Here is a 24,108-nt window from a genome sequence, read left to right on the forward strand (position 1 = left end):
ATATAAAATCTCACTGGTCAAAATCTGAATCAGCAGATTCAATTCATATTCACTTTAAATATCAGTGATCAGTCAGAAAACTGCAATCGGTGCTTCTTCAGTGCCAAAGTTTGAAATGTATCCTTCTAACACAAAACTACTAAATTAAGATGCAGTACAATTTACAGATAAAAGTCAAAATTTGGATTCCATTCTGACTCCACAGATTCAGAAGAAGTAGAGATTAAACCAAAATTCCAGTCATTCTTATTAGGAGAGTACACTTTAGTGAGTGGAATATGAAGGCTGTGTGACAGTACCTGTTCAGCTATAAACCTGAAGCCCTTATCAGGCCGGTCACACTCGTACGTCTCTCCCAGAACGGGGTTGAAGGGCTTACTTCCGGCTCTGTAGTAGGACGATGCGTAGGCAGATATCGCAAAAGTTGCCACATACACCTGCAGAAACAAGAGATAACATACAACTTACTTAGATTTTCAACATTTACAAAAAAAAAAAATCTGCAAGCTGTGTTGCGTTGCCCATTCATGATGCGTTTGACCAGTGGTGAGGAGAGAGCAGCTCTGCAACCGTAAAACCACGAAGAACGTGAGTGAAAAAAAAAAAAATCATTGAAATATGCCAGTGTTGCTATGGCAGCATGCTTTCAACCCCAAAGGGTTTTCCGTTTTTACTTTATTTACCTTCGGTTAATTATCCAGCATTCAGCCTGGGGGTTGAGGCATCGAGAGAAACATATTTTATTTGGACGATTTAAAATTCAAACATCAAACAGTAGAAAGAAGGTGCTTTGATCACCTTCTTGCTCAGTTGTTCAATCCAAATTGAACATCCCACTGTGAAACGTGGCAACAACTAGCTATAGGAAGAATTTTTTCAGCAGTGAAAATAAGCTGATGGTCGATGGATGGAGCTAAAAACAGCAGTTATGGAAGTAAACGCTGCTGGACGTCGCAAAAGACTTAAAACTGGGGTGAGATTCAACTTATAGTTAAGCCAAATAAACATCATTTAGAGTCACAAATGTCACATGACTTTATCTACTCCAAGAAATGTATTGTCATTTTTAAAGAATCTCTATTTTAGGATTTAACATAGAGATAAACATAAAAGATAATGGATATTTTAGTTTTTTGTTTTTTTTAAAAAAAGCACAGATTCCAACATAATGACAAAGGAAAACAACTCTAAATGCATTACTAGGACTTTTAGTGTCATTCTTTGTGGAAATTCGTTGCTAATATTTCAGGGGAAAAAATGAAGAAAAAAAAAAACAACAGTTAAAAGCCAGCATTTCTTATTATATCTGTATTTAAAAAATATTAACTGCTTCCTGTTATAAAGAGCCATTGTGGAATGTCCAAAGGCTCTGGAGCCGCAGGTTGCAGATCTTTATTCTTCTGTTGTGGAAGAATAAAGACCAAAGAACCTGAGCTAAGATGGAACAGTTAAGAACCAAACCTTTTCACGTATTAGAAAGACCCTGTCTGAGCAATCAAGTTCAAGTTTGGTACGTATGGCAAGAAAATGAGCTAAAATTCACTTTGTGTGCCAACAACTGTGTTGGTAGAACCAATTTGTTTTATTATTTTATTTTTTTTATGTACCATGCGTTGATAAGGGTCTTCGGTCTGGTTTGCGATGTCCAGGAGCTCGCTGTACTCCAGCTCCTCACACAGCCTCTGCAGGGTGTTGATTGGCTCGTTGAGCTGCACGGGCATGGCCACTTTGGACAGGTCTTTGCCGATGTTGTTCCTCAGGATGTTCCACAGGCTCACGGTGCTGGAGGGGCAGGGCGACGGGAGCGTGGAGCGACGGCGAGTCAAGGTCATTACGCTGCTGACTGCAGGAGGAAACGGGACGTTTGAAACAGAGATCTGAGTCAGCTGAGACATTTTCAAATCTAGATTCTAAAAGTCAGAGAACAGTTAAATATGTAGCCAGAGAGGAAGAAACCAAAAGGCGATTTTTAAAGCGGATGCGGTGAAATTGATGGAAAATACATGCGGAAGTGACTGAACGATCTCTGCTAACAGATGCTTTGGGGGTAAACTGCGACAAATCACCACATTTAGTTTGCAAACATGTCCGGACGCTAAGATTGCTCATGTTTAACACCTTCTCTGCACCGATTTTAAACATGCAGAATTTATATAGTGTCGACAGTCGGTAAAAGAAACACCAAGTTTTACACCAAGACTTAGTCAGAATCAACAGCCCGATGAGCTGAGCAAGAAAAAAAAAAAAAAAACATCTATTCAAGCTGTGGCGGCTTTCCATCTGTTACAGAAATTAGTCCGACTTAACACATAAGCAGACAAACAACTTCATCGTGTACCAGAGTTGTGTCTCGCGCTGCCTCCGTCGAAGGTATCCATGGAGACGGTGTCGCTGACATCGCTGATATAAGAGTCGTCGTCTGACACCTGGACAAAGGGAATCGATGAGGAAAGATTAAAGACGCTCCAGGACCGACGGACAAAACTGTTGGATGTCCTTAAAGTCCTCAAGTTTTGAGGATTTGTTTTCTGGTTGTCTCTGGTTTTATGGAAAATGTTGCCAATGCTGGAGATGTTGCTACTGCTTTAAAATGAGACTATCTGCAGGATGGCTACAGAGACTGTTATTAGGATGTAAACAGTTTAGAAGCATTTATGTCGGGATCCTACTCAGTTTTCTTTTCAAAATTATAGATGTTTTTTCAGATTGAAATACTTCCTGAATTTTCTGTCCTTGTTAGGAAACCCAAATATATAACAGACAGACAGATAGATACAAAGAAAAAGAAAAACTAGAGGGACAACTGGAAAAACAGATTGAAAAACGGATGGATGGCAGTAGACAAATGGTTGAATGGATGATAATGGGTAAACAGATGGATAACTAGATTGGCAGATGGAAGAAATGAAAGACAGGGTATTTTGTGGCTGGAATTTTGAGGGAAAAAAATGTTTTTAAACAATTTGGAATAAGGCTGTAATGTAACAAATTGTGGGAAAAAAATGAAACGCTGAGAATACTTTCCTGATGCACTTTTTGCTTTACTATAGACAACACACGACAGACTGTAAACTAACAATGTGTCAATTCGATGAATTTGAAGTGTTTTCCAACTACATGTCTGTTCATGTCTTCTTAGCTTTAAGTGTCTGAACACAATCAATGTTTTCCTCATAAGATTGTTGTCCTGATTATTACTAACACAACTTTATGCTCAAAGAAATCTTCAAAAACCTTTAATGTCGCAGTACAGACAACATAGCCAATGTTAAATTATAGTGTTTTTTTTAAAAAAATGTCCACCCGTTTGGTTTTGAACACAAAGAAGAAAACATCAGTTGAGATGACGAGAATATTGACCTCATTCTCAGATGAAGACGAAGACAGAAGGTACTCCTGTGCATCAAAGAATTCTGAAATGGACTCCGGGATAGATACTCTGCTCTCACCGGACGCCTGGTGGACCAAGGAGTGCGGGGAACTTGTACCCTCCTGGTTTCAGGTATTATTTGAGATAAATTAGACAAAAATAATGCAAATAACCAAAATGTAACCATGCAAAAATCGGAAGGGTTTATTCTTTTACTGGAGCATAGAGGTTCTTGAGGCCGACGACTTCAGGCGGCTGAGGCGCTTGCAGGTCGATGGTGAGCTTCAGCCGCTCCCGCTCTGCTACCAGGGAGCCGTACGCTGATTTCAGTGAAACATGAACTGGAGAGAGGCAAAAGCCCGACACAGGAAAGAGTTGTCATGGCAACTATGATCCTATACAGAAGAAAACATACAGAAGCTCTCTTCCCCCACCCCCCCATCTCTCTCTCTTTCTCCTGGTTTCTTTCTCTCTACTATACATGCCATGCACTTCCAACTCACTGTTGCTGGCCAGTCGGTAGAAGTCCTGCTGCAGACGTGACACTTCTGTCGGCGAGTCGGGCGACTGGGGACAGGCTTCCTGTGAGGCGGACTCTGTGGTGGGGAGGTTGGGGTTGGAGGCATGAAGACGGGGGGACTGGGTGGAGATGCAACTTGGAACCTAGCAATCAAAAGGAGGAGCCATGATTTCCCCGTTTATTCGCTCACTGATGTCGATGTATGACTGACTGGCAATAACATAAAAAAAAGAGAGAGAGAGCAGAAGTGTACTTGTAGTGTGGATTTGGCTTCCTTGCTGTTTTTAGATCGCCATCTCCGTGGCCTCTTCTCCTTTTTGGGGATGTCATAAGTAGATGCCTGTGGTGCCAAAGAAGAATGACAAGCAAGATTTAATGAACTTAAAATGTTCACGGTACATTTTAGAAAAAAAAAAAAAACACTGGAGCCTACTCCATGTCTGTCACAGTGTTCAATCTGTATTTGATGAGAGAAAATCTTAATTTTAAGTAGAAGATTTTGATAGACTTGCAGAAGGTGGCAGCGTGTCGCAGCACTGTTACGTTAGCTCTAATTTGTTCTTTTTATAGACGCTTAATCAGATTTTTTTTTTTTTTGGTAGAAGCATCAAAAGCAGAGACAATTATTGCCTCTGCTTTTGAGTATTTTTACGCCTACGTTTTTATGACCAGACAGTTATTATAATGCGTAACCGAGGCAACGAGGTATCATGTTTTTTGGGGGGGAGGGTTTTGTTGTTTACAACTGGGAGCAGTTGATTAGCATCTCAAAAGCTCAAGTAATGCCTAAACTCTGACCCCAAAACCACAGAGGAGTTGAAAAGGAGGCTTCATGGATGCAGAGCAGGACCGAAGAGCAGAGGGAAGAGGAGGAAGTTCAAATCCTCTCTTCTACTCATCACAATGGGTAATGGTCATATCCCAGAGTGCCTATTCATACGGCCACACAGAGATTTAAAGGGGAGCGGCAAAAGCAAATGAGGCAGATTAGCAGTGTTTGATGATGTCATCCAGGAATAGGGCTGAAACGACTGATTGGATTAATCATGATTAAAGAGTACACAAAAAAATATACATTTTGCATTCGAGATAAAAAACCAACAACTTTTGTCTGTAATTATGTTATACCCACAACTCTTCATGTTGTAGAGTTTTAGCTTCAATCGGTTCAAATCCTGTATAAAATAAACCTAGTGTGCGTCTTTTGGTATCCATTTATTAGTAAAAATATTGTCAACAAATCAGCTCTGCACTGTAATGACGTTAAGTTAAGCAAAAAGGGTTTAGTTTTTCATATTTTGACAAATGATCATGAGTACTTTAAAGGAATTCTGTGTCATTGCATTTTATGCAATAAGATGATTTTTTAAAAATGAAAATGAATTTAATTGTTTTATTTGCATTTTCAAGTATTGCTAATATTGTACAATATACAATATTTTTGTTTCATTTAAGTGGTTAAATGAAACAAAAAATCAGCAGAATGTGCCAAAATCTTTCATCCAATTAATTGATTAATCGCCATAATAATTGACAGAATTTATATCGATTGCTAAAATAATCATTAGTTTCAGGACATGTTACTATGAAATATTGTCTCTGTTGCCTGGAAATTGAGTCAGAAAGGTTAAAACATTTAATATTATAAAATATATTTTTAAAAGGTTTTATTGGCTCTAGTGGCCTTTATTTGATAGTTAGTTAACAGGAAGGTGGGTAACGAGACAGGGGGAAGAAATGCGGCAAGGGTCACCAGGCCGGGAATCGAGCCTGCAACGGCCGCGTCGAGGACTGAGGCCTCCATATGTGGGTTGTGCTTAACCCCTGTGCCACCACAGCACACACCCATTATAAAATATTTTTGAACTGAATTGAATAACTTTACATTTGAAACAAAAATACTTCAAGGGCAGTGATATGTGATGATTTTCAGTAGGCCACAAGGCCAATAAATTCACTAAAATAACTCTCATATTCAGAAATATCAATATTCGTAGATCAACTTCCTGTTGTGATTCACTTCCTGGGTGTCCAAATGCACGCAACGTGTTCAAGCCAAGTTTTGTGCTGGCAGATCAAACACGGTGATAGTGATGCGCAGCATCCTGAATGTGCTGACGATCGCTAAGGCGAGCGCTGTCTCGATGACTGCCAACACATTAACACGCCGCTGGCGGCATTTCTCTGCCCAGGCTTAAACCGAGCGTAATCCTCCGTGCGGCTGCGCTCACTTGTAGTGCGGTGATGGCTGGAGCCGAGTACGTGCGGTGGATGACCTCCATGCTCTTCAGCAGCTGGTTGAGCTCCAGCAGATAAGACTCGCATTCTTCCAGCTCTGAGCGAACAGCAGATTATTATTAGATCAAAGTGAAGGTGTGTGCAGACACAGTGATGAGGAGTAAAGACTGTGCTAACAGAAAAAAAAAAAAAAAAGAGAGCAAGATGAAAACGCAGCGATTGTTTCTTTGTAAAGACAAAAAGAGAAGGAAACAAACCGCACCTTTGGAGCACTTGCTCATCTCCTCTGAAGAGTGGAGCCAGGAGCTGAGCTTAGACTGGTGGAATGACGCCTGCTTAGTAAGAGTCGCTCTCTGTTGAAAGACACAAAGAGAGATGAAAAAAATGTGATGTAATCTCAAAAAAATAAAATAAAATAAAAGCCTTGAGACAACTTACTTTTCTAAGTGAGTCATTAAGCGAAGGTGAGCTTGCGGCATGGGGGTGGAAGAGGTAGGTCTCGTGGGGATACAACGCAATTTCGTTCTGCCGAAACATACGATGGTGACGCAGCTTTGACACCCACTCATCAAACAGCTCCGGAGCCTTCACCTGAGTGCCGCAAGATCCAGTTAGGAAGCGGAATAAAGCGTCTGAGAATGTTGGGTTTTTTTTTGTTTAAAACAGGCACAGGAAATGAAAGAAAACACCCGGAGGCGATGAGCCACGACTCTGTGTTTCTAGAGTTACCTTTAGGTGATAAATGTTGTCCTCGGTGTCCAGGTCGACGCACATAGCTTTCTTCTTGATGGACATAACTGAGAGGCCGACATCTATCAGCCCGTGGACCTTACCCTTCTGCAGCTGTGGTAAAATAATAATAGCAGTGAAGTTGGTTTCTATTGTCTTGTTGTTGTTGTTTCTTTAATTGTCACATTATAACCACAAACTTCAATGTTTTATTACACAGCAGATTCAAATTATGAAGCAGAATAACGATGATGGATTTAGATTTTTTTCACAAGTGAAAATCTTTTTGTACACAATCCCCTGGTGCCAGTGATTTGTTAACCAACTTTTGCAGCGCGTTTGTGGTTGTAATATGATAAGAATAAAAAAAATACACAGCAAAGAATTGATGACAGACAGATGGCGCTGTTGAGGTTACACCTACATCAACTGCTCGCTTTGCATATTTCAAGATGCCTCTCTCCAAGATGAAGTATCTCTAAAGGAGAAAAGTGGAAAAAAAAAGTTGCATTAAATCTAAATAGTGACAATGCTCTTACAGCTGCTCTTTACAATTATTATTAAATTAAAAGCACATGCTTTCCCGTATAACCTTGACATTTAAATTTTATGACCGCAGCAGTTAAAACAGGTGACCAGCAGCAAAGAGAATGATCACAACTGATATAATCATAGTTTATGAGGACATTTCAGCTTTATAATCCTGGATGTATGCTGACAGGGCACTCCAGGAGAACTTAGGGAATGAGTACGATCGTGGTGCTGCAAGGCAGACCTCTACAGATAAGCCTGAGCAGAAAAAGCTGAACGTTATTTGAGTCAGGTTGGCCTTGTAGCTGTTGGGGATAAAGGAATGAAAAGACTGAGATACAAAGGAAATGTAATAGTGCATGAAATGAGAATCTAGCTGGAGTTTAAGGGCTATCGTCAAAGATTAAGATGTGAATGAAAGGATCTATTACGTAAAATTGAAACCATACACGCCATGAAAACACACATAACCTTTTCCCCTCTGGATATCTTTCTTGCAATAATTTTGCTCCATTCCTTTGGCTAGAACTGGTGTAACTGGGAAAGGTTTGCTTACACACACCTTTTCAGCTCCAGTTTGAATATTTGTGGGCTTAACTGGATATGTTTGGAAAAAAAAAAAAGTCACCTTCAGGTATCGGGAGTTAAACCAGACATGTAGAGGTCCACCAACATTTGATGGTGTTGTGTGCGAATGAATGTTTTAAATGGAAGGAACCCAGTTTCGTTATAGTCCATGTATTATTATATGTTTTTATAATAACAATAAAGATCATTATTGTAATTACTGTTATTATTATATTGAGCTGTCCGTTTATTTTCCATGACATCACAGAAGGAAGCAGTGTGTTTGAGGTGTGCCTCCAATTGACTGCAATGTTGTGAAGTGTATGAATCAGAAACTTCCAAGGTCATAAGATCATAGTTTGGGCTTCCTAAAATTATTTAAAGACACAGTAATTTTTGTAAACGTAAAATTTTGAAAGTAATAAAAGAAATAAATAAAAAAATAATAATTACAACGAGGTTATAAACAAATAAAAGAAAAAAGTCCTACAAAACATTTTAAAGTTTTGCAGAGCTTTAAAACGACAGGTGAGTTGCTCACCTTATGCCATCCCTTCATGGGCCACTTCCTCCTCTTGAGCAGGAAGCCTTCCTGTCTGTCAGGCTCCTGGATGCTGGCAGGAGCCCCCCTGAGTCCCTCCACGATCTCCCAGCTATCCTGAAGGAAAACACAGGAGCAACACGCCAAGACTCAGACAGGCAAGCCACATTCCTTCCCTTCAGATAACAGATGTTGTGTACACAACTGCGCATATCAGCGCAATCACATGTAAACGTCTGATTTCAACTAGAGCAGAGGCGCTGTTCGGATCCTGAAACATCGGGAGCTTACAGGAGTGGTTTCATTTTAATACGATAGTATACTTTTGAAGTAATTTGTTAGCAATAATACAGAATAATATGTTGCAGAAGTTCTCGGTGTACACACTGGGGTTTTACGGTAATGTGAAACAAATAAGAAATGCGGACATTTAATTTATTTGATGTTTAATGATTATTTTGTCCTTCTAGGGTTTATTAAATAGCAATTTTTGTTTTTTTTTAGTCTTCAGTCAGTTCCCTGACTGGGGCAAAAAACCTATTAACCACATGAGCAATGAGCCGAGACACCTTCACAACAATCGTCCGCCGCATGTTCGCATAATTGTGCTGTTGTGGTGAGAGTCGACGGTGACAGTTTTTGTGCGTGGGACTTATTGTATTAGGAACAGAAACAATCCTGAGACATTTTCAACAAACTTTTAATGGTATTTATTTTAAAAAGCTGATGTCTAAAGTACGAAATGATTGCAAAATTTGCTACAAGAGCATGAATTGTTACTTCCTTCATAATCTGTGAGCAGGTTTTCATTGTTTTTAAATCCACGCAGCCTGTTTTGCAGCCTCAGTGACATAAGAGCACATTGACAAAGCAAATCTGAGGTCAGCTCACGTTACCCATGAAGAAAAACAAACTCCAGGACGACAGCCAAATTGAGCATGCGAGCATCACGCCTACATACCTGGTTGTTGTCATGCTTGGACGAGCCGCTGCTGTCGCTGTGTGTGGGCGACGGTGTCGTCATCTTCTCGGGACTTGATGTCATGCTTCTGTGGAAACCGCGATCACAGGAAAGCCTCCAGGAGCATCCCTCTGACCTGTGGAGGCCTCTCCGACAGTCAGCACTGCAGAGAAAGGTCACGCGACAAAGGTTAAACTTACTTAAAACAGAACCGTGGCTGCGAAAAGAACCTGAAATACAGCTTTAACAGCGGAATCGTTTGCTCACCGTCTTTCTGACTAATTTTTGAAATCCCCAGAGGTCCAAAGCGCGTGATCTTTGAGGAAGCTCAACAGCCGTCTTTCCAGACAAGTGGAAAGACGGTTATTGAGCTACATGTGCATTTGGATGTGCTTTGACTTATCCCTTGCTCTTAATGGACTGTTTGTACAAATGTGGATTGGGAACATAAGTAACAAATGCTTACAAGTCAATATTTATTGCCATGGCAGTGCCATAGAAGAGCAGCCATCAAAGGACAGCCTTTGATCACTGTTTCTATGTGATGATGGCAACAGATACATAGAATACACAAACTATATAATGAATGAAAACAGCATCACACAAATTGACCACACAAAGGGTCATTTTATTTTAACAAATTATTTTAGTCATTTTATTTTGTAACTTTTTTGTGGTAGTATTTTGTTTTGAAAAAAAACTACATAATCTTACATTTTTATTTTAAGTCTTTGTATTAGAACTGTTACTTTAGATTGCTCAAGCTTATGATATTGTGAGTTGCGCAAAGAAGCCCTTGCATGATCTTAAACCCTAACTTTAATTATCACCATTCTATAAAAATTTCCTCATTCTATATTAGATTTTCTTAAAATATGTTGCTGATTTATTAAAAACTAAAATTATCCCCACACCATGATACTCTCTTCACCACCCTTGACAATGTGAATGGTACTGCTTGTTTTGCTACAGACATAGGTTGTTGGTGATATGTGGCCATCTAGTCAGATGTTTAGTTTATTATTCATTAAGACATTCAAGTGTCATTTAGGCACTTTTTCCCAGTAGTCATATGAGTTTTACTAAGAAGCAAACAAGGTTTTCTGTCTGGCTTCTGACCTATTAAAAGATTAACTTTACAATCACAACTAAGGGAAAAAAATAACTGACACCTTACATTGTTAAGTTGGCATCCTGTTTATGAATTACTAAGTCATTGCAGTAAAAAGGAATGCTTCATAAAAATAGAGGGGACAACAGTCAAAACTAAGAAGCATAATATTTATGTAAATGTGACATTCTGCTTTTCATTACATAATTGACCAGGATGAGCACAAAATATTAAAAACACATTGTGATGCAACAAAAATTCCTCTCCTTTCCACAAATGACCTGACCTAAGAATGTTTTGCCTCTATGGAGGTTTGGAAGCCTTTTGCTGGTGGATACTTCTGAAGGAATGTGTTTCCAAGAAGGGTGGCTGGGCCACATGAAAAGGAGGACATCCCTGGCTGGTGGGAAGGCCTCCAGGCATCGCGTGTGCTAGCATGACTGGAAATCAACATAAACACCTGGATTCAAATTAGAGTTGCATCCTCTATCCTCTGAAAGTCCCGTTTGGTTTGAATGAATATGTGTGTGTGTGTTTGTGGATTCTGAAGTTTCCCCAAGCCCTCACTTGCAGCCTGCACTGAGCTCAGGACGTGAGTCATCGACAGGAAAGAATCCGTGCTTCGCTACCTCCAACACAACCACAACACCAGGGTGGTTACAGTCAACACTCGACTAAAAGCAGACTGGAGCACACAGGCCTCACAGCTTTGGAGCATAGGCAACATATTTGAGTGCGTTACACATGACAATCTTGGGTATGTTGATTTAGCCAGTCGAGCTGTTCACATTTCATTTTTCAGGTTGTGACTTGCTAGGTGTTTTCAGCTCCGCTTGAAGTTTTCTTGGAATAATTGAGTCAGGAATCTACTAACACACACCCTCAACACATGCAGCTCTTGCTTCATTTATGGAAAGTTTGCAGTATGTGGTCTAGAAACGCTAATGGTAGGGTCTCTCTTGCAATGTGATGTCATACACTGGGGTGTCAGTGTGGATCTCAAGAGAGTATTAGTACAAAAGGTTAGTCAGTATTTTCTTTATATCAAAAAACATGTTTTAAGAAATATAGAAACCGTGAACCTGAGGGAAGAGTTATTCTTCAATTTCTCTCTCTGGAAGATGAAACCTGTTGCAGATAAACCAGAAATTGAGCTAAAAAAATAAATAAATGAGAGGGACTACTTAAGGCTCAAAATTGGCTTTCATTGACATTGTCGCGTGACAAAAATTATCTCTTTTACTTGCAGGGAGGCGTCGTCCTCCCATTCCCGACACCAGGTCCTTGCTGAATTATTCTGACAGAGCTCTGTCCGATGTGTTGTGTGATCAGACGTTTGTGACAGTGTTCTCTGCAGAAATGCGCTCATACGGCAACTTTCCTCTATTCAGTTTTTGTATCTGCATGAATACTTTTGAGGAGCGCTTATCAGATACCTTGAGAAGTTGTGTATATTTGTATGACTCTTCACAAAACATCTACAAAGTACTGGATGGAGATTGCAAAATTGTTGTCCAGATGCGAGGCTGTCAGCAGAAAGGTGTTTCACGCTCTCCGTCACTGTTAACGCAAACTGGAGGATGCAGCAATGGAGTCAGGACCGCAGCGTGATGTATACTGAAGCAGTAGGTGTGTGAATATGAACATCCTGCAACCACCTGACTACCCTCGACTCTTCAGCTTCAGATGAAGTATGGGAGAGCTATTAGTTAGCAATGTCTCTCCAGCTGCCTGCTTCTGAAATGTCCATGTTAAAATATTTTACACGTTGGTGGTTGGTTGTAGTTTCCATTACTGCTTAAGGTTAGTCACGTATGCACCACAGGATCAGGATACACAGTGGGTTTCACAGCAGACCTACTCCTTACTTGCGTGGATGGAAGGATGTTAGCTACAACACTACATCCCACTTAGCTTCAAAGACATTTAGCCATTAAGGGCTCGACACACATCCATCCCTTTCCATTTATTTCTAATAGACATTGCGCAATGAGGCAACTGCTTGCCCTCCTCCAGTCAAGCAACCTGTGAAATTCTTACATGTGAAATCTTGAGCTTGTACATGTAGACGTGCACAGACGCCTTTGCAATGCGAAACAAGAAAGGTGAAAAATGTTCAACTTTTGTCGCTGTCATTGCGTCCCATATCTTGGGTTTCACTCCCTGTGGAGGAAACTTTTGCTTGTCGCTGTCATTCGTTGCTTTCCATTTCTTGAGCCCATTATGCATGTTACTTTGTATGCCACGTTGTCATCTTGCTGATGCTAAAATGTAATTTTATGTGCCAAGCCATCTCCCATTCCTATTTTTGTATCTTCAAAGAGGAAGTGTACAAAGACGAACAGAAATATATTTTTTTTATAGTTTTATGAAGAACTACAGTTATCAAACTATATTTTGTGTAAAACACATGTAAAAACTTGCCCATAATAAGAACTACTAATAACAGTACCATTGCAGTCTCTATGGCCTTGTATTCAGTCTTGTAAAAGTGAAAAGTTGCATCTAGTATTTGTCAGGAAGGTGACAGTCATTATGATTGGAATAAAGATGACTGTCAAACACCCAAATGTGGTCCCTTCAAAAATAAAATACACTAAGAAGCAGAATTTGAGCTGTGACAGATGTGTTAAAGACACTGACAGAACTGGAGACAACCTGTGTGGCAGATCTGGGCCGTTCACTTGTTCATACCAGATGCAAATATGAGGTTATAAGCTTGTTTTAGAATATGTAAAGGAGGTGTCTGTCATTTTGTCAGTGCTCGCTGCAAAACCTTTCAGAAAAAATTGCATCTGCACAAAGGCTCATCCCTTGAGTTAGAAGAATTTTGAAATGCTTTTGTCTGTGCTACTTGTCTTAACCACCGATTAATTTTGCTGAGAATGGTCCGGCATAAGCAGAGGGAAAAAAGTAGCTGGAGGCAAACAAAATTCTTACCTTCAAAAACACCTTGCCTCGAGACGTTATTACACCTTGTGATAAATTTAATAACTTAGAGCAAGCCAGTCTTTTTCAAAAATAAAATACAAGAAAATTGCATGCTGGGAGCAACTTGTAAAGGTACCAGAAACGTCTCTTAAAAGCCAACAAGATAAAGTCCACCAAAGGCAGCCCAACAGACACAGTACTGATGATAAACTCCTGCCAAGGCTCAATGGACTTTTTAAACTTTGCAATTTGACAAAAAAAATACCAGGTGCAAGTAGTAATACAAGCAGAATAATGTTAACAGCAAAGAAAACATAATGAGTATCTACTATCTACTGTTAAGGATCGCTTTTCTGAATTACCTGAACGTGAGGTAATTCTACGTGAATTACGTAATTCTACGTAATTTACGTAATTCACGTAATTCACGTAATTCGTGAACTAGTGGCCACATTTAAACTCTTTTAAACACTGCTGCTTAAAAATATTCATCAACTTATTTCTTATCCACACTTCAACACCTGCAACCCATTTACTGAAGCTCAGTAACCACATTTGCAACAACATTTCTTTAACGCCCCTCAACCGTCATGAGGACCACAGTGTCCTCATGGACCCATTGACTTGCAAGCAAGTGTTTTTTGTGGTGACAGTCAAAGGGTTCAAGGAAAACCTCAGAAATCACCACAGTGCATCAGTGCAAGGCTTGGGTTTCAACTCTCACTACCTCATGGCACATCCACTCCTTGCTGGGATGTAATAAATCTGCTGTGTAAAAGAAGTACTCGGGACTCTGAGCCATATAGATAAACTGTGAATGAAGCTGGGCCACGATTCCCCAAACATCCCACTGTGTAACTGTGTGGCCTACTTACAGCACCTCCTCTGGGCACTTACCGCAGGCCTGTTTATAACAGTCTTCTGCGGTGTAAGCATAGAAAAGGTTGGGATTCTTTCCCCCGTCTGTCTTACATAATGCGAGTCAATCATTCACAGCACAACACCTTGTAAATTCCTTGTTATGCTAAAATAGTGTGGCAGCGTGTGGCGGCAGACCAACAAATGGAAGTTGTTGAAATGGAATTAAAAACAAGAGATGATTTAATGTTTTTTACACTTTTGAATCTGAAAATCCGCTGTGCATTTGTATTTCCCACCAGACAATAGTTTGTACAACACCAACTACAACTGAACATTTTTAAAGGTATGTGTCTGTAACCACTGTTGCGCATAGAAAAAGTGAAATTCCTGCCCATCTTCTTTGTAATAGGTCAGTGAGATTAGATAGGGAGCATCTGAGTACAGTGACTTCCAGTTCTGGATCTTCATTCTCTCAAAGTCTGGACTTAATGCCTGGACTTTGACTGGGTATGTTAGGATCAGCCTCTTGGCTACCTCTTTAATTTATACCCCATTAACCAGTCTGTCAGGTTACTTGATAGGTTTCCAATTGTGCCACTGCATTTCTATTTTTTTTCCTTCATATGAGATAAAATGGTGCTTTATAGATATTGCCTTATATCCCAACTCCTATGCTTCTGTGGTCTTCATGTGGCTGTTTGTTCAATCATGTGAGAATTTTGCACAAGTGTATTTTTACTGAGATTATGTACATTACACAGTCATTCTTAATTATTTTGCACTAGACTTTGTTTTGTTGTATCATAAAAAAGGGGGTCTTAATACAAATGCAAGCCAGATTTATTATCTGTAGAGAATGTTGAAAACAAAAATTCTGCCCTGATTATGTCGATCTGTCAGGTAAAATCCCAGGTACAGTACATGCACGTTTGTGGTTACAACAGCATTTGCAAGGAACTGCAAACTATTTGGTCTGTCAAACAGCATTTATTAAAGAAAGTCCTAGTAGGCCAGGCAAAAAAAAAGAAGACAACAGCTGACTTGCTGTTCATTATGTCTTCCTTAATAAACTAAACTAGAAAGCCCGAAAATGTCAGAATTTGTCAGAATGTCAGTAAGCGTCACACTTGATTTCCTTATACAGTGAGGACACTCTGAGATTAGGTGAAGATGACATTTTCTTTCTGTGCATGAGATGTCCTGCAGTCTATAAGGGGTCATGACATGATCACAAGACTTGTGTGACACTTGTGTTCAGGATTTTTGGACCAAGCTCCTCTGTGCAAGAAACTCTTTCAATATCCAGGAACTGGAGGAATACTGCAAACGAAGAAAGTCTTTGTCCTTTTCTGGGTTGAAGGTGACACCAGGCAACACACATCCTGCCTATTTATAGAAAAACCCTGCGATCTCCATACAGCCGAGCTGAGCCTTACTGTTCCTGACTTTCAGGCTGACACCTGAGGGATAGTCGGGACTGGAAACTCTAATCCTGCCATAAGAAAAAAAAAAACTTTAAAAGATACACACACTGACGCAGACGGAGCAGCAACTTTCTCCTACGCATTCCTGAAGCTTGAAGGCCGTCGACCTGACAAATATCCTCCACCTTGTTGTTACTACCACACAGCGAGTGCAAAAAAATAAAAAAATAAAAAAGCTTCTCTCACAGATTACAGAATTATCAGGTTACAGCTGAGGATGATCCTCTGATGATCAGAGAGCAGCATTTAGATGCTTTTAATAGACTAACATCAGGCAATATCTACTATTTTTAGATCTACATTTTAGAAAAAGGCAGCACATGGCATTTCAAATGGTTGATGGTGACAGCACTTGTCTGACCTTTGACATCAGGTTTGACGGACGCATGATATAACAGACCGGTTTGAAGCTATTTTAAAGTATTTCTGTCTGAAAATAGAGCCTATTGTGAGAAATACCAGTGCAGTGATCAAAAACAGATGCGCAGCGACTCCAATATGCCAAACAGCATCATGCCCTCAGATCTAGGAGCAGATTTTCTAGCAGAGCTGCATCACAAAAGACGTCTTTTGGCCTCCTTCCTGCTGAGACAAGAGACACTTTGTGTTGCTGCTCAATCACAAGTTGCTATGGAGATGACAAAACAAAGCAATATTATATCCAGCTTGATAATTGTGAAAAAAAATTATAATTGAGAGTGTTAAGGAGGGGTTATTTATAGAAGATGAACTATGATTTATATGGAGTCGCTGTGTTGACCGGTGGTTTGAATGGAAGAGGAACGGCGTCCTCCAACCTCTACACCAGCAGAGGACGGCTTTCATCAGAGCTGATGCTTGAGGAATTAGTCGAGTAGAAGTGCTCGATGTTTACCAGCTTTGCGGTGGGTGTTGTGCAAAGGAGAAAGTGACACAGAGATAACTCAGCGAATCACAATAGCCACGCTGGATGCTGACGCCCAGGAATGCTGGACAGAACGGAGATCAGCTGACTGGCATACTTAGACGCGCTTATTGTGGAGGAACTGTCCTTTATTGTGAGATGGATGAACTTTACAAGAAACACACCTGAGTGCCTTTGGCTCTGCCTATGGCCACGCTGTTACTCCTGACACCACCAATAATAATATCAATAAATAATAAATTACAATGACGGATCATGCGAGATGATGTTTCCGCTTAAGTCCGGTTTCTGTTCAGAGCCGCTGGGGTCAATCTTGCTTTATAAATAAAGTTCAGCTGAGTCATACAGAGCTTTGTGGTGCTTAAATGATCAAACATATTACTCACTGAGCCATTAACTCCAAGGCAACGTAGGCCCAGTTACGGTTCATCTCTTTAAACAGCTACAGTGGTTTTCCTACAAGTCTTTCTGAATTTTCTCCTTCTTGCTTTACACTCACACCCCTGAGTGCAAGTCATGCATAAACTTAAAAAAAAAAGTAGAAAGAAATATAGAAACCCATCAAGCTAAAAGAAGCCATTCTGTTCAGCAGATGACAGATGTTCTGATTTATTACCCAGCTTGTTATACATTTGATGTAGCTCTATTAAAACCAAAACAAAGAAAACTTTCTGAGCAATAGGCACATTAGTTTATTCTATGGTTCTGCTTAAGTGCAATAAGAAAATGTTGACTGATAAATATCACCTTACTAAAATAATGGTCTAAATAATTTTTTTTTTTTGACAAAAGTGATTTTTTTTTTAAATCATCTTTTGAATAAAATAAGATATAGGCTATTATGTTAGGAAGGTGACAATGTAATAGCAGAAATAAAACAGCTATAATCAGTGTGTAGCTGCAGCTGTTTATTCTGGTTTACGTTTCTAAGAAACAGTATTTTTTAATTAAGGTCAATCTATGGGCATTGATCATATCGCTCATCGTTGATCACGACACATTTATTATTACTGTAAGAATTTTGATATATTGTTGTCACGATAAATTCCAATTCATTGTGTTTAACTTCCCCAAAATTGTCTGTAGTTTTGGAATTATTCGTTTTACTATTTTCTCCACTGCTTGTTCAATTTGAAAATATGATTAAATGCAGTTATTGTAAGTGCCTTTTGACACAAATCCCACATCTTTGAGTGGCTGGTGTCCTAAAGAAGCGCATTAGAGAGAGGTATATTTTTCAAGAGCAGTATTTGTGTTCATGGAACTATGATTTATCTGAGTCATGCAGCAACAGCCACACAGTTAGATAAAAAAAAAAGTGGTTACTTTTTATGTAACTTTTTATTGTTGTCAGAAAAGTATCACAAAATATTGTGATAAAACTTTCCATATTGCCCACCCTTAGGTCAATCCCTACAATACACATGCTGGTCACTCAATGGCAACAAACTCAATGTCTTTTTTATTTAAGGACAAGAGTAACCAAAGCTTGACGTGCAAAGCCTAAAGATCATGAAGGCGTCTTAACTTTTCTATTTTTAAGATGTCGGGAAAACAAAGATCCGCAAGGACAGCAAGGTCAGCTTTCGAGAACAGCAGTGTGAAAGGTGGGTATTTCCAGTATGTGACTAAAAATGAAATCAGAGGAAGAGCAAAAAGGTGTAAGAAGCTATTTAAAAGGCAACCATGTTTCTACAGAAGCAGACTGGCTGTTAATTTTGGTATCAACTTTTAAAGCGTGATCTTGAATTGAGTACAACAGCAACACTGCCAAACTTTAGGAAATCTCACCATTAAGCTAAGGGTGTACAATCTCCTTGGAAGGCAAGCAGTAACCACTGATTACTGATGAAAAAGCAATTTTACAATGTCTCCTGTATAATTATTTAGTTTGCTTGAAATAACAGTAAACTCTGTTTCACAATAACTCCTCTCGCTCTCTCTCTCTCTCTCTCACACACACACACACGCACACGCACACACACACACACACACACACGCATACACACATTCACACACACCATGTGACATCTCCTCAGCTCCTGCAACAAATGATTAACAAACTGCTCATGGCAGGAAGTGCACATTTTCAATGCTGTTATTTTGAAAAATCAAAAACATCTCAACTCTGAATCAAAGCTTTACAAACACTGGAGATGCAAAAAAGAACAAAAAAAAAAGATTTTAAAAAACACTGTTGCTTTTCAAAAGATAACGAATAACTGTTTACTGAAATGAATCATAACAATATAATATAGCGGTATTATCAGATGAAGACACAAACAGATGCTAATCCCCATATCACTTTACTGTTAGTTTCTGCTTTTTCTGATGTTGTTTGTAATAAAGTCAAACAGCCTTAAATGGAAATATTGGTTTTTATTGACCTGACAGCGATGCATTAAGAAATCTCCTCTGGTCTAGGAGTTAATAACTTAACAGTTAATCAGAATAACACAAACTTTCGCTTCACCCAAACACACACTAGGGAAGAGTACTATACACACCACTAATTTACAAGTCTGATTAAACAGACCACGCTAACAAGATCAAACGGAAGCGTGCAACATGAAAACATGCTGAAAATCCGTGGTTGGTTTTACTGATGATGATGTCAGAAAGGCTGTCGAGGCGGACTGGTTTAATGAAATATTCATTAATGGGGCGAAACACCACAGGGAGAAACCACAGGTGGCCACGCACAAGACAGCTTGTGTTGCCCAACAGCAGCCAGCACAGCAAAACCAAACTTGTTAACAAAATGTCTAATATATTCCCCGGAAGATTACACAGCCTCATTAGGTGCCGCTATTAAAATCCCTAAATGGACTCTGCAACAGACTAGCTCTATCAGGTTCCCAGATATCAAGAGGGGTCTATTAATAATTCTATCGAAAGCGATATTTCACTTGAGACAGACGGAGCACAGTCAGCGCTGGCAAGACTGCCGCTTCATTCAAACGGAAGCAGCCCCCCCAAAAAAACAAATAGCTAAAGACAAACGCCCATTTCGCACAAGTTTCAGTAAATAAAGAAACTTACGATAGGTAGGCGAAAGCTACAGCATCGTGTCCCCCTTCACCAAGCGGTACAGCACCGGGTTTTGGACTGAACGGCTCCTCGTTCCACAGCAGCAGCGAGTTGAGCAGTGATAATGGGGGAGGAGCCTGATGAGTAGCAGGTTAGAGTGACGTGCTTCTGATCCAATCAAAATTGAGAATGAGTGGAGGGTTTGGGAACAGAAAAGTAGAGCGGGCACGTTCTTCTAACTGGCCGGAATGGGGTATATGCCACGGACTTCCGTTTTAGCACTTCCGCATTTTTATGCCACATAGAATATTTCCGGTGCAGTCCTGCAGGACTACTAATGATGCCAATATAATTATTCAGACGTCCTGAAACGCTCCAGCAACAACAAAGGATTTAAGCTGGATGTGTCAAAACTTCACAATAACTTCGAAGGTAAGTTAATAAATCGTTTGTATTCACCATAATGCCTCATATGTCTGACGTAGCTAACAGGGACAAGCTTACAAAGGTGCTATGTAAATGTTAAGTGTTTTGATTATCTGTGCATTGTGCAATCTACATATCTATGCTGTATAGATAGATAAATATATAAACATATATAGATCTGTCTATATTGTGCCCAAGCTATCAGTAGAAGCTGAAGTTAGCTTCCGAATGTAGCATCTAATTCGGAAAATAGCTAAAGGGCGATTACACTTAATTTTTCACTATCTTGAGCTTTTTAATGTGTTGTACTTTAAAAACAACACCTAGACATTTCAAACCTAACTAGATTATTCTGTACTAACAGCAGAATAAATAAAACATTTGTGAAACCTTCTAATTGATTTGTGAAATTTGTAAAATGTCAATAGATTCCAGAATGCATTAGATCTGAATTATTAATTTGTGATTATTTTACTTTCCGTTTTCTTTCTTTTTTTTAATCTTTATTGTAGTTGGACCGGAGTTCTGTTTGATGGCTTCCTGGAGGGAGAGATTGGCTGAGCTAATGTTGCCAACAACTTTTCTCCCACTATTAACTTTTTTGCTTTTCTTGATATAAAGTATTTCTATCAGTTGCTCTTTTTCCATTTTGTTTACAGTATTTGTTTATACAGTATTTTTTTTATTTTTACCTTAATGCTTACCTGGTCAGTTGAGGTGGAAATGTACATCCTCTTGATTATTGACAAATATCAGAACCACATGGACTGAGCTGGTTACATCAGATCAATCTGAATCTTTATTTCTCATTAAAATGACTTATTGTAATTTTAAGACATTGTTATAAAATTGCATCTTTATTCTGCTGTAACGATGACTGCATTCTTACAATTAAAATTTCTTATATTCTGACCGTAATGCTCCCCTATACAACTCAGAGAACAGATGGTTAAAATAAAGGCACTTTTTGAAAATATTTTCTGTGATTTTATTATAGAAATTGAGGACGAGAGGAATCGATTAAAATCAAATCTGGTATGAAAAAAAATCTTGTATCATCCAGCCTTATTCAGCATATTAAATTATATGACTAACTACATATTACTTAATATTCACATTTCTTTGCTAGTATTACCTAAAAGTGTTTCATTTTAACATCTCACTTGAATTCCTGATCTACATGCAAGTACTTGATATAACGTAAACACAGAGACAAGGGAAAAAAAAGATTCAATTTTATTGTAGGTACAAACAGGATAGCGAAATGAACAATGAATATATAATATACTTCCTAGCTGCTAATCAGACATCAGATTTGTTTTGCCTTTACTGGTGATGAAAACTCGTCACTCTGGAGGAGAGGAAGACCGGCTCAGCCTCGTCCAGGATGACTGCAGTGTCAGGGTAGCCAACAAAGTCTGCAGATAGATTTTTGCATATCTGATGCTCCGGTTTCAAGATCATAGTTTAACCAAGTAAATAAAAAGTTAGTCCACATTGTGATGATCCCGCAGACCGTGGACTGATGGACGCCGTACCGGTCAGTTGGTTCAGGTGCTTGGATCCAGTGGAAAGGTAATCGGAACAACGATCATGGCTCAGAAACACATCACGAGGTGTTACGATGCAAACCTGAAAAATTAAAAAGAAAAAAAACTAATAAGCGTCCATATTTAGCTGCACAACATAATCAAAACTAATAAATCCTCAGCTCTTTTTGAGAGTTTTGCTTGAAAATAAATTGACAATATCTCAGGAAATTAAATGTGTAAGTGAAATAGTTCTGGTATCACAAAGAAACTGCAAAAAAAAAAAAAATGTTTCAGAGTTGTAACAACACTGAAGTTACTGAGTAAAGAGTGAACTAAAATACTACTTAGAAAATGCATGTTAAAATCTGAATACTCCAGAAAAGTGTGCAGCTGAAATTAATTTAAATTACTAGCAGGCAAAGCACAGTGTTGGCCTAATATCTGCACCAACAGTAAAACAAAAAATTATGCATACAAGAGGCATTGGTTTATAAAAGTGGAGGCAAACCTAAATTTACCATTTTAAAAACAAAATGCAGTCATAACCTCATTTTCTAAGCAGAATCTCAAAGGGGAAAAAATGAGAAATTACGTCTTTGTAACGCAAGAGTAGATTATAGCAGCCAAGTGGAAAAATTCACTCTAACGTGGATTATAATTATGAAACAGCAAAGGTAGATGTCATATTTTCGAGATTCGGGAAATACGTGATTTGTACCATTTGTTCTGTGGTTTTTTTTATGTGTGTCGGTGCCACTTAAACGGCTGTAAAGCGAAGGTTTTGGACCTTAATCTGACTGACTAGTTCGGGCTGAAGCCTTGCTGCTCTCGGTTGTTCTTAAACTAACGTGCTCGGTATCGCTTTGACTGCATGTTAAATGTATTTTATATAATTGTCACATAAAAAAGCTAAGGAGTTGCCTAAAAATAATTTCATACTCCATATAACACAAACGCAAACATCAACACACGTATTGACTTACCTTGTGCCAAATCGCTGCCTCTGTTCTTAGCCTGTTCCCGTTGCAGTGGATTTTCCTCCCAACAAATTATTCCAGTAAACGAACAACGTACAGCTCACTTTTAACCTCCATCTTCCCATTTCTGACGCTGGATCTTCAATATCCTCAAGCTTTGAAATAGCAGGCAGCTACAAACCGGGTGTTAGCTGTAGTGGCTAAGTCTTGGCTACAGTCCGCTGTCGCCTTGATATCAGCAGGAAAATGAAAAAAAAACTAAGCACTGGATGGTACCGGCTAATTACTGGACACAACGGCACACCAAAAAACTCAGTTGTTGTACCAGTAGCTCACAGATATTTTAAGTTTTGCGACTTTTTCATGGTACAGATCTTGCAGCTTTGGGTAAAAACAATAGGAGCAAGCAGGACCCGGAACCAATCTATGTGGCATAAATTCAAACGGAAATATGTCACCACCTCTCGTGGCATATACCCCATTGTGACGTAGAAGCCAGAATGAGAGGCACTGAAAATCAAACAAGGTAAAAATGAAAAAGGCAGACATTTAATACAACTTCCTCCTATTACTTTGTAAAAAATGAATCACATGATTTATTCTTGTCAAAAAATATTCGTACTAATCAGAATCTGAATACTGTTGGTATGAATATTCAGTGTTTATTTCAAACTAGTGAGACGAATATTTCAAGAATGTATCCAGAAAAGACGAATTGGAGTTTTCCAATGTGTATTAAAAAGTGAATAACTCAGAAAATCTGGATGTATCATCTTTTTCAGGAAGTTGTTCTTTTTATCTCAAAACATGTCTTTTTGTTTCAATCAAGTTATATTTTTAGAAATTATCTTGCTATAAGACAAGTCTTGAACACAAACAGATTTTGCTCCTTTTTAGCCCTTTATTTGGCTCCATTTATTGCCCCACTCAGCAAATTAGTTTGCCGACAGTTTGGATTTAGATTAGAAAGTAACATTTTGATCTACTGAAAAAAAATGACTGCATGAATTACTCTCTGCTTAGCGTTAGTCTATTAAACTAAATCTCGATACAGCATACTTGGATGCTAATTCCTAAATCCTAATTTCAGTCTTCTTCAGTGTTTATTTCAGATCAGAGGAATAAGAAATGTGAAATCATTTCTGGGAAAAAGTCAAATAAGATGATATGAGACAAAAAATATTCATAGTTGATAGGGAAAAAAAGCCATCTGGACATTAAACGCTTCACAACATCATGTCTAACAAACCAACTTGCCATGAGTTTTAGTTGGCAGCGAAAAGAGAATAAAGTGTCCCAACACAAGTTTCAGTTTATTCAGTGAGCGTTCTTGATTGAAAGATGACTGTGTCATCTTGATGCTTTGCATTCCTGAAATTCTGCCTCATGGCAAAG

General features: G+C 39.0%; 1 protein-coding gene across 1 annotated transcript in view; it reads right to left on the reverse strand.

The window, feature by feature from the left end:
- The window catches only part of LOC103472182 (oxysterol-binding protein-related protein 3-like), a 23,982-nt gene extending 4,071 nt beyond the window's left edge, over positions 1-19,911 (reverse strand). Inside the window, exons 1-15 of the mRNA XM_008421624.2 lie at positions 19,791-19,911; positions 9,458-9,620; positions 8,497-8,613; positions 7,282-7,335; positions 6,858-6,971; positions 6,567-6,719; positions 6,391-6,481; positions 6,122-6,225; positions 4,144-4,230; positions 3,874-4,033; positions 3,587-3,711; positions 3,361-3,492; positions 2,339-2,426; positions 1,608-1,843; positions 300-437 (exon numbers count right to left, since the gene is read on the reverse strand). Coding sequence (XP_008419846.1) covers positions 300-437; positions 1,608-1,843; positions 2,339-2,426; positions 3,361-3,492; positions 3,587-3,711; positions 3,874-4,033; positions 4,144-4,230; positions 6,122-6,225; positions 6,391-6,481; positions 6,567-6,719; positions 6,858-6,971; positions 7,282-7,335; positions 8,497-8,613; positions 9,458-9,541 — 1,683 coding nt within the window. The 5' untranslated portion in view covers positions 9,542-9,620; positions 19,791-19,911. The remainder of the gene's footprint in view (positions 1-299; positions 438-1,607; positions 1,844-2,338; positions 2,427-3,360; positions 3,493-3,586; positions 3,712-3,873; positions 4,034-4,143; positions 4,231-6,121; positions 6,226-6,390; positions 6,482-6,566; positions 6,720-6,857; positions 6,972-7,281; positions 7,336-8,496; positions 8,614-9,457; positions 9,621-19,790) is intronic.
- Between the last annotated feature and the right edge of the window lie 4,197 nt (positions 19,912-24,108).

Source organism: Poecilia reticulata, linkage group LG11, assembly GCF_000633615.1.
Source record: "Poecilia reticulata strain Guanapo linkage group LG11, Guppy_female_1.0+MT, whole genome shotgun sequence".
In the NCBI taxonomy this organism is placed as follows: Eukaryota; Metazoa; Chordata; class Actinopteri; order Cyprinodontiformes; family Poeciliidae; genus Poecilia; species Poecilia reticulata.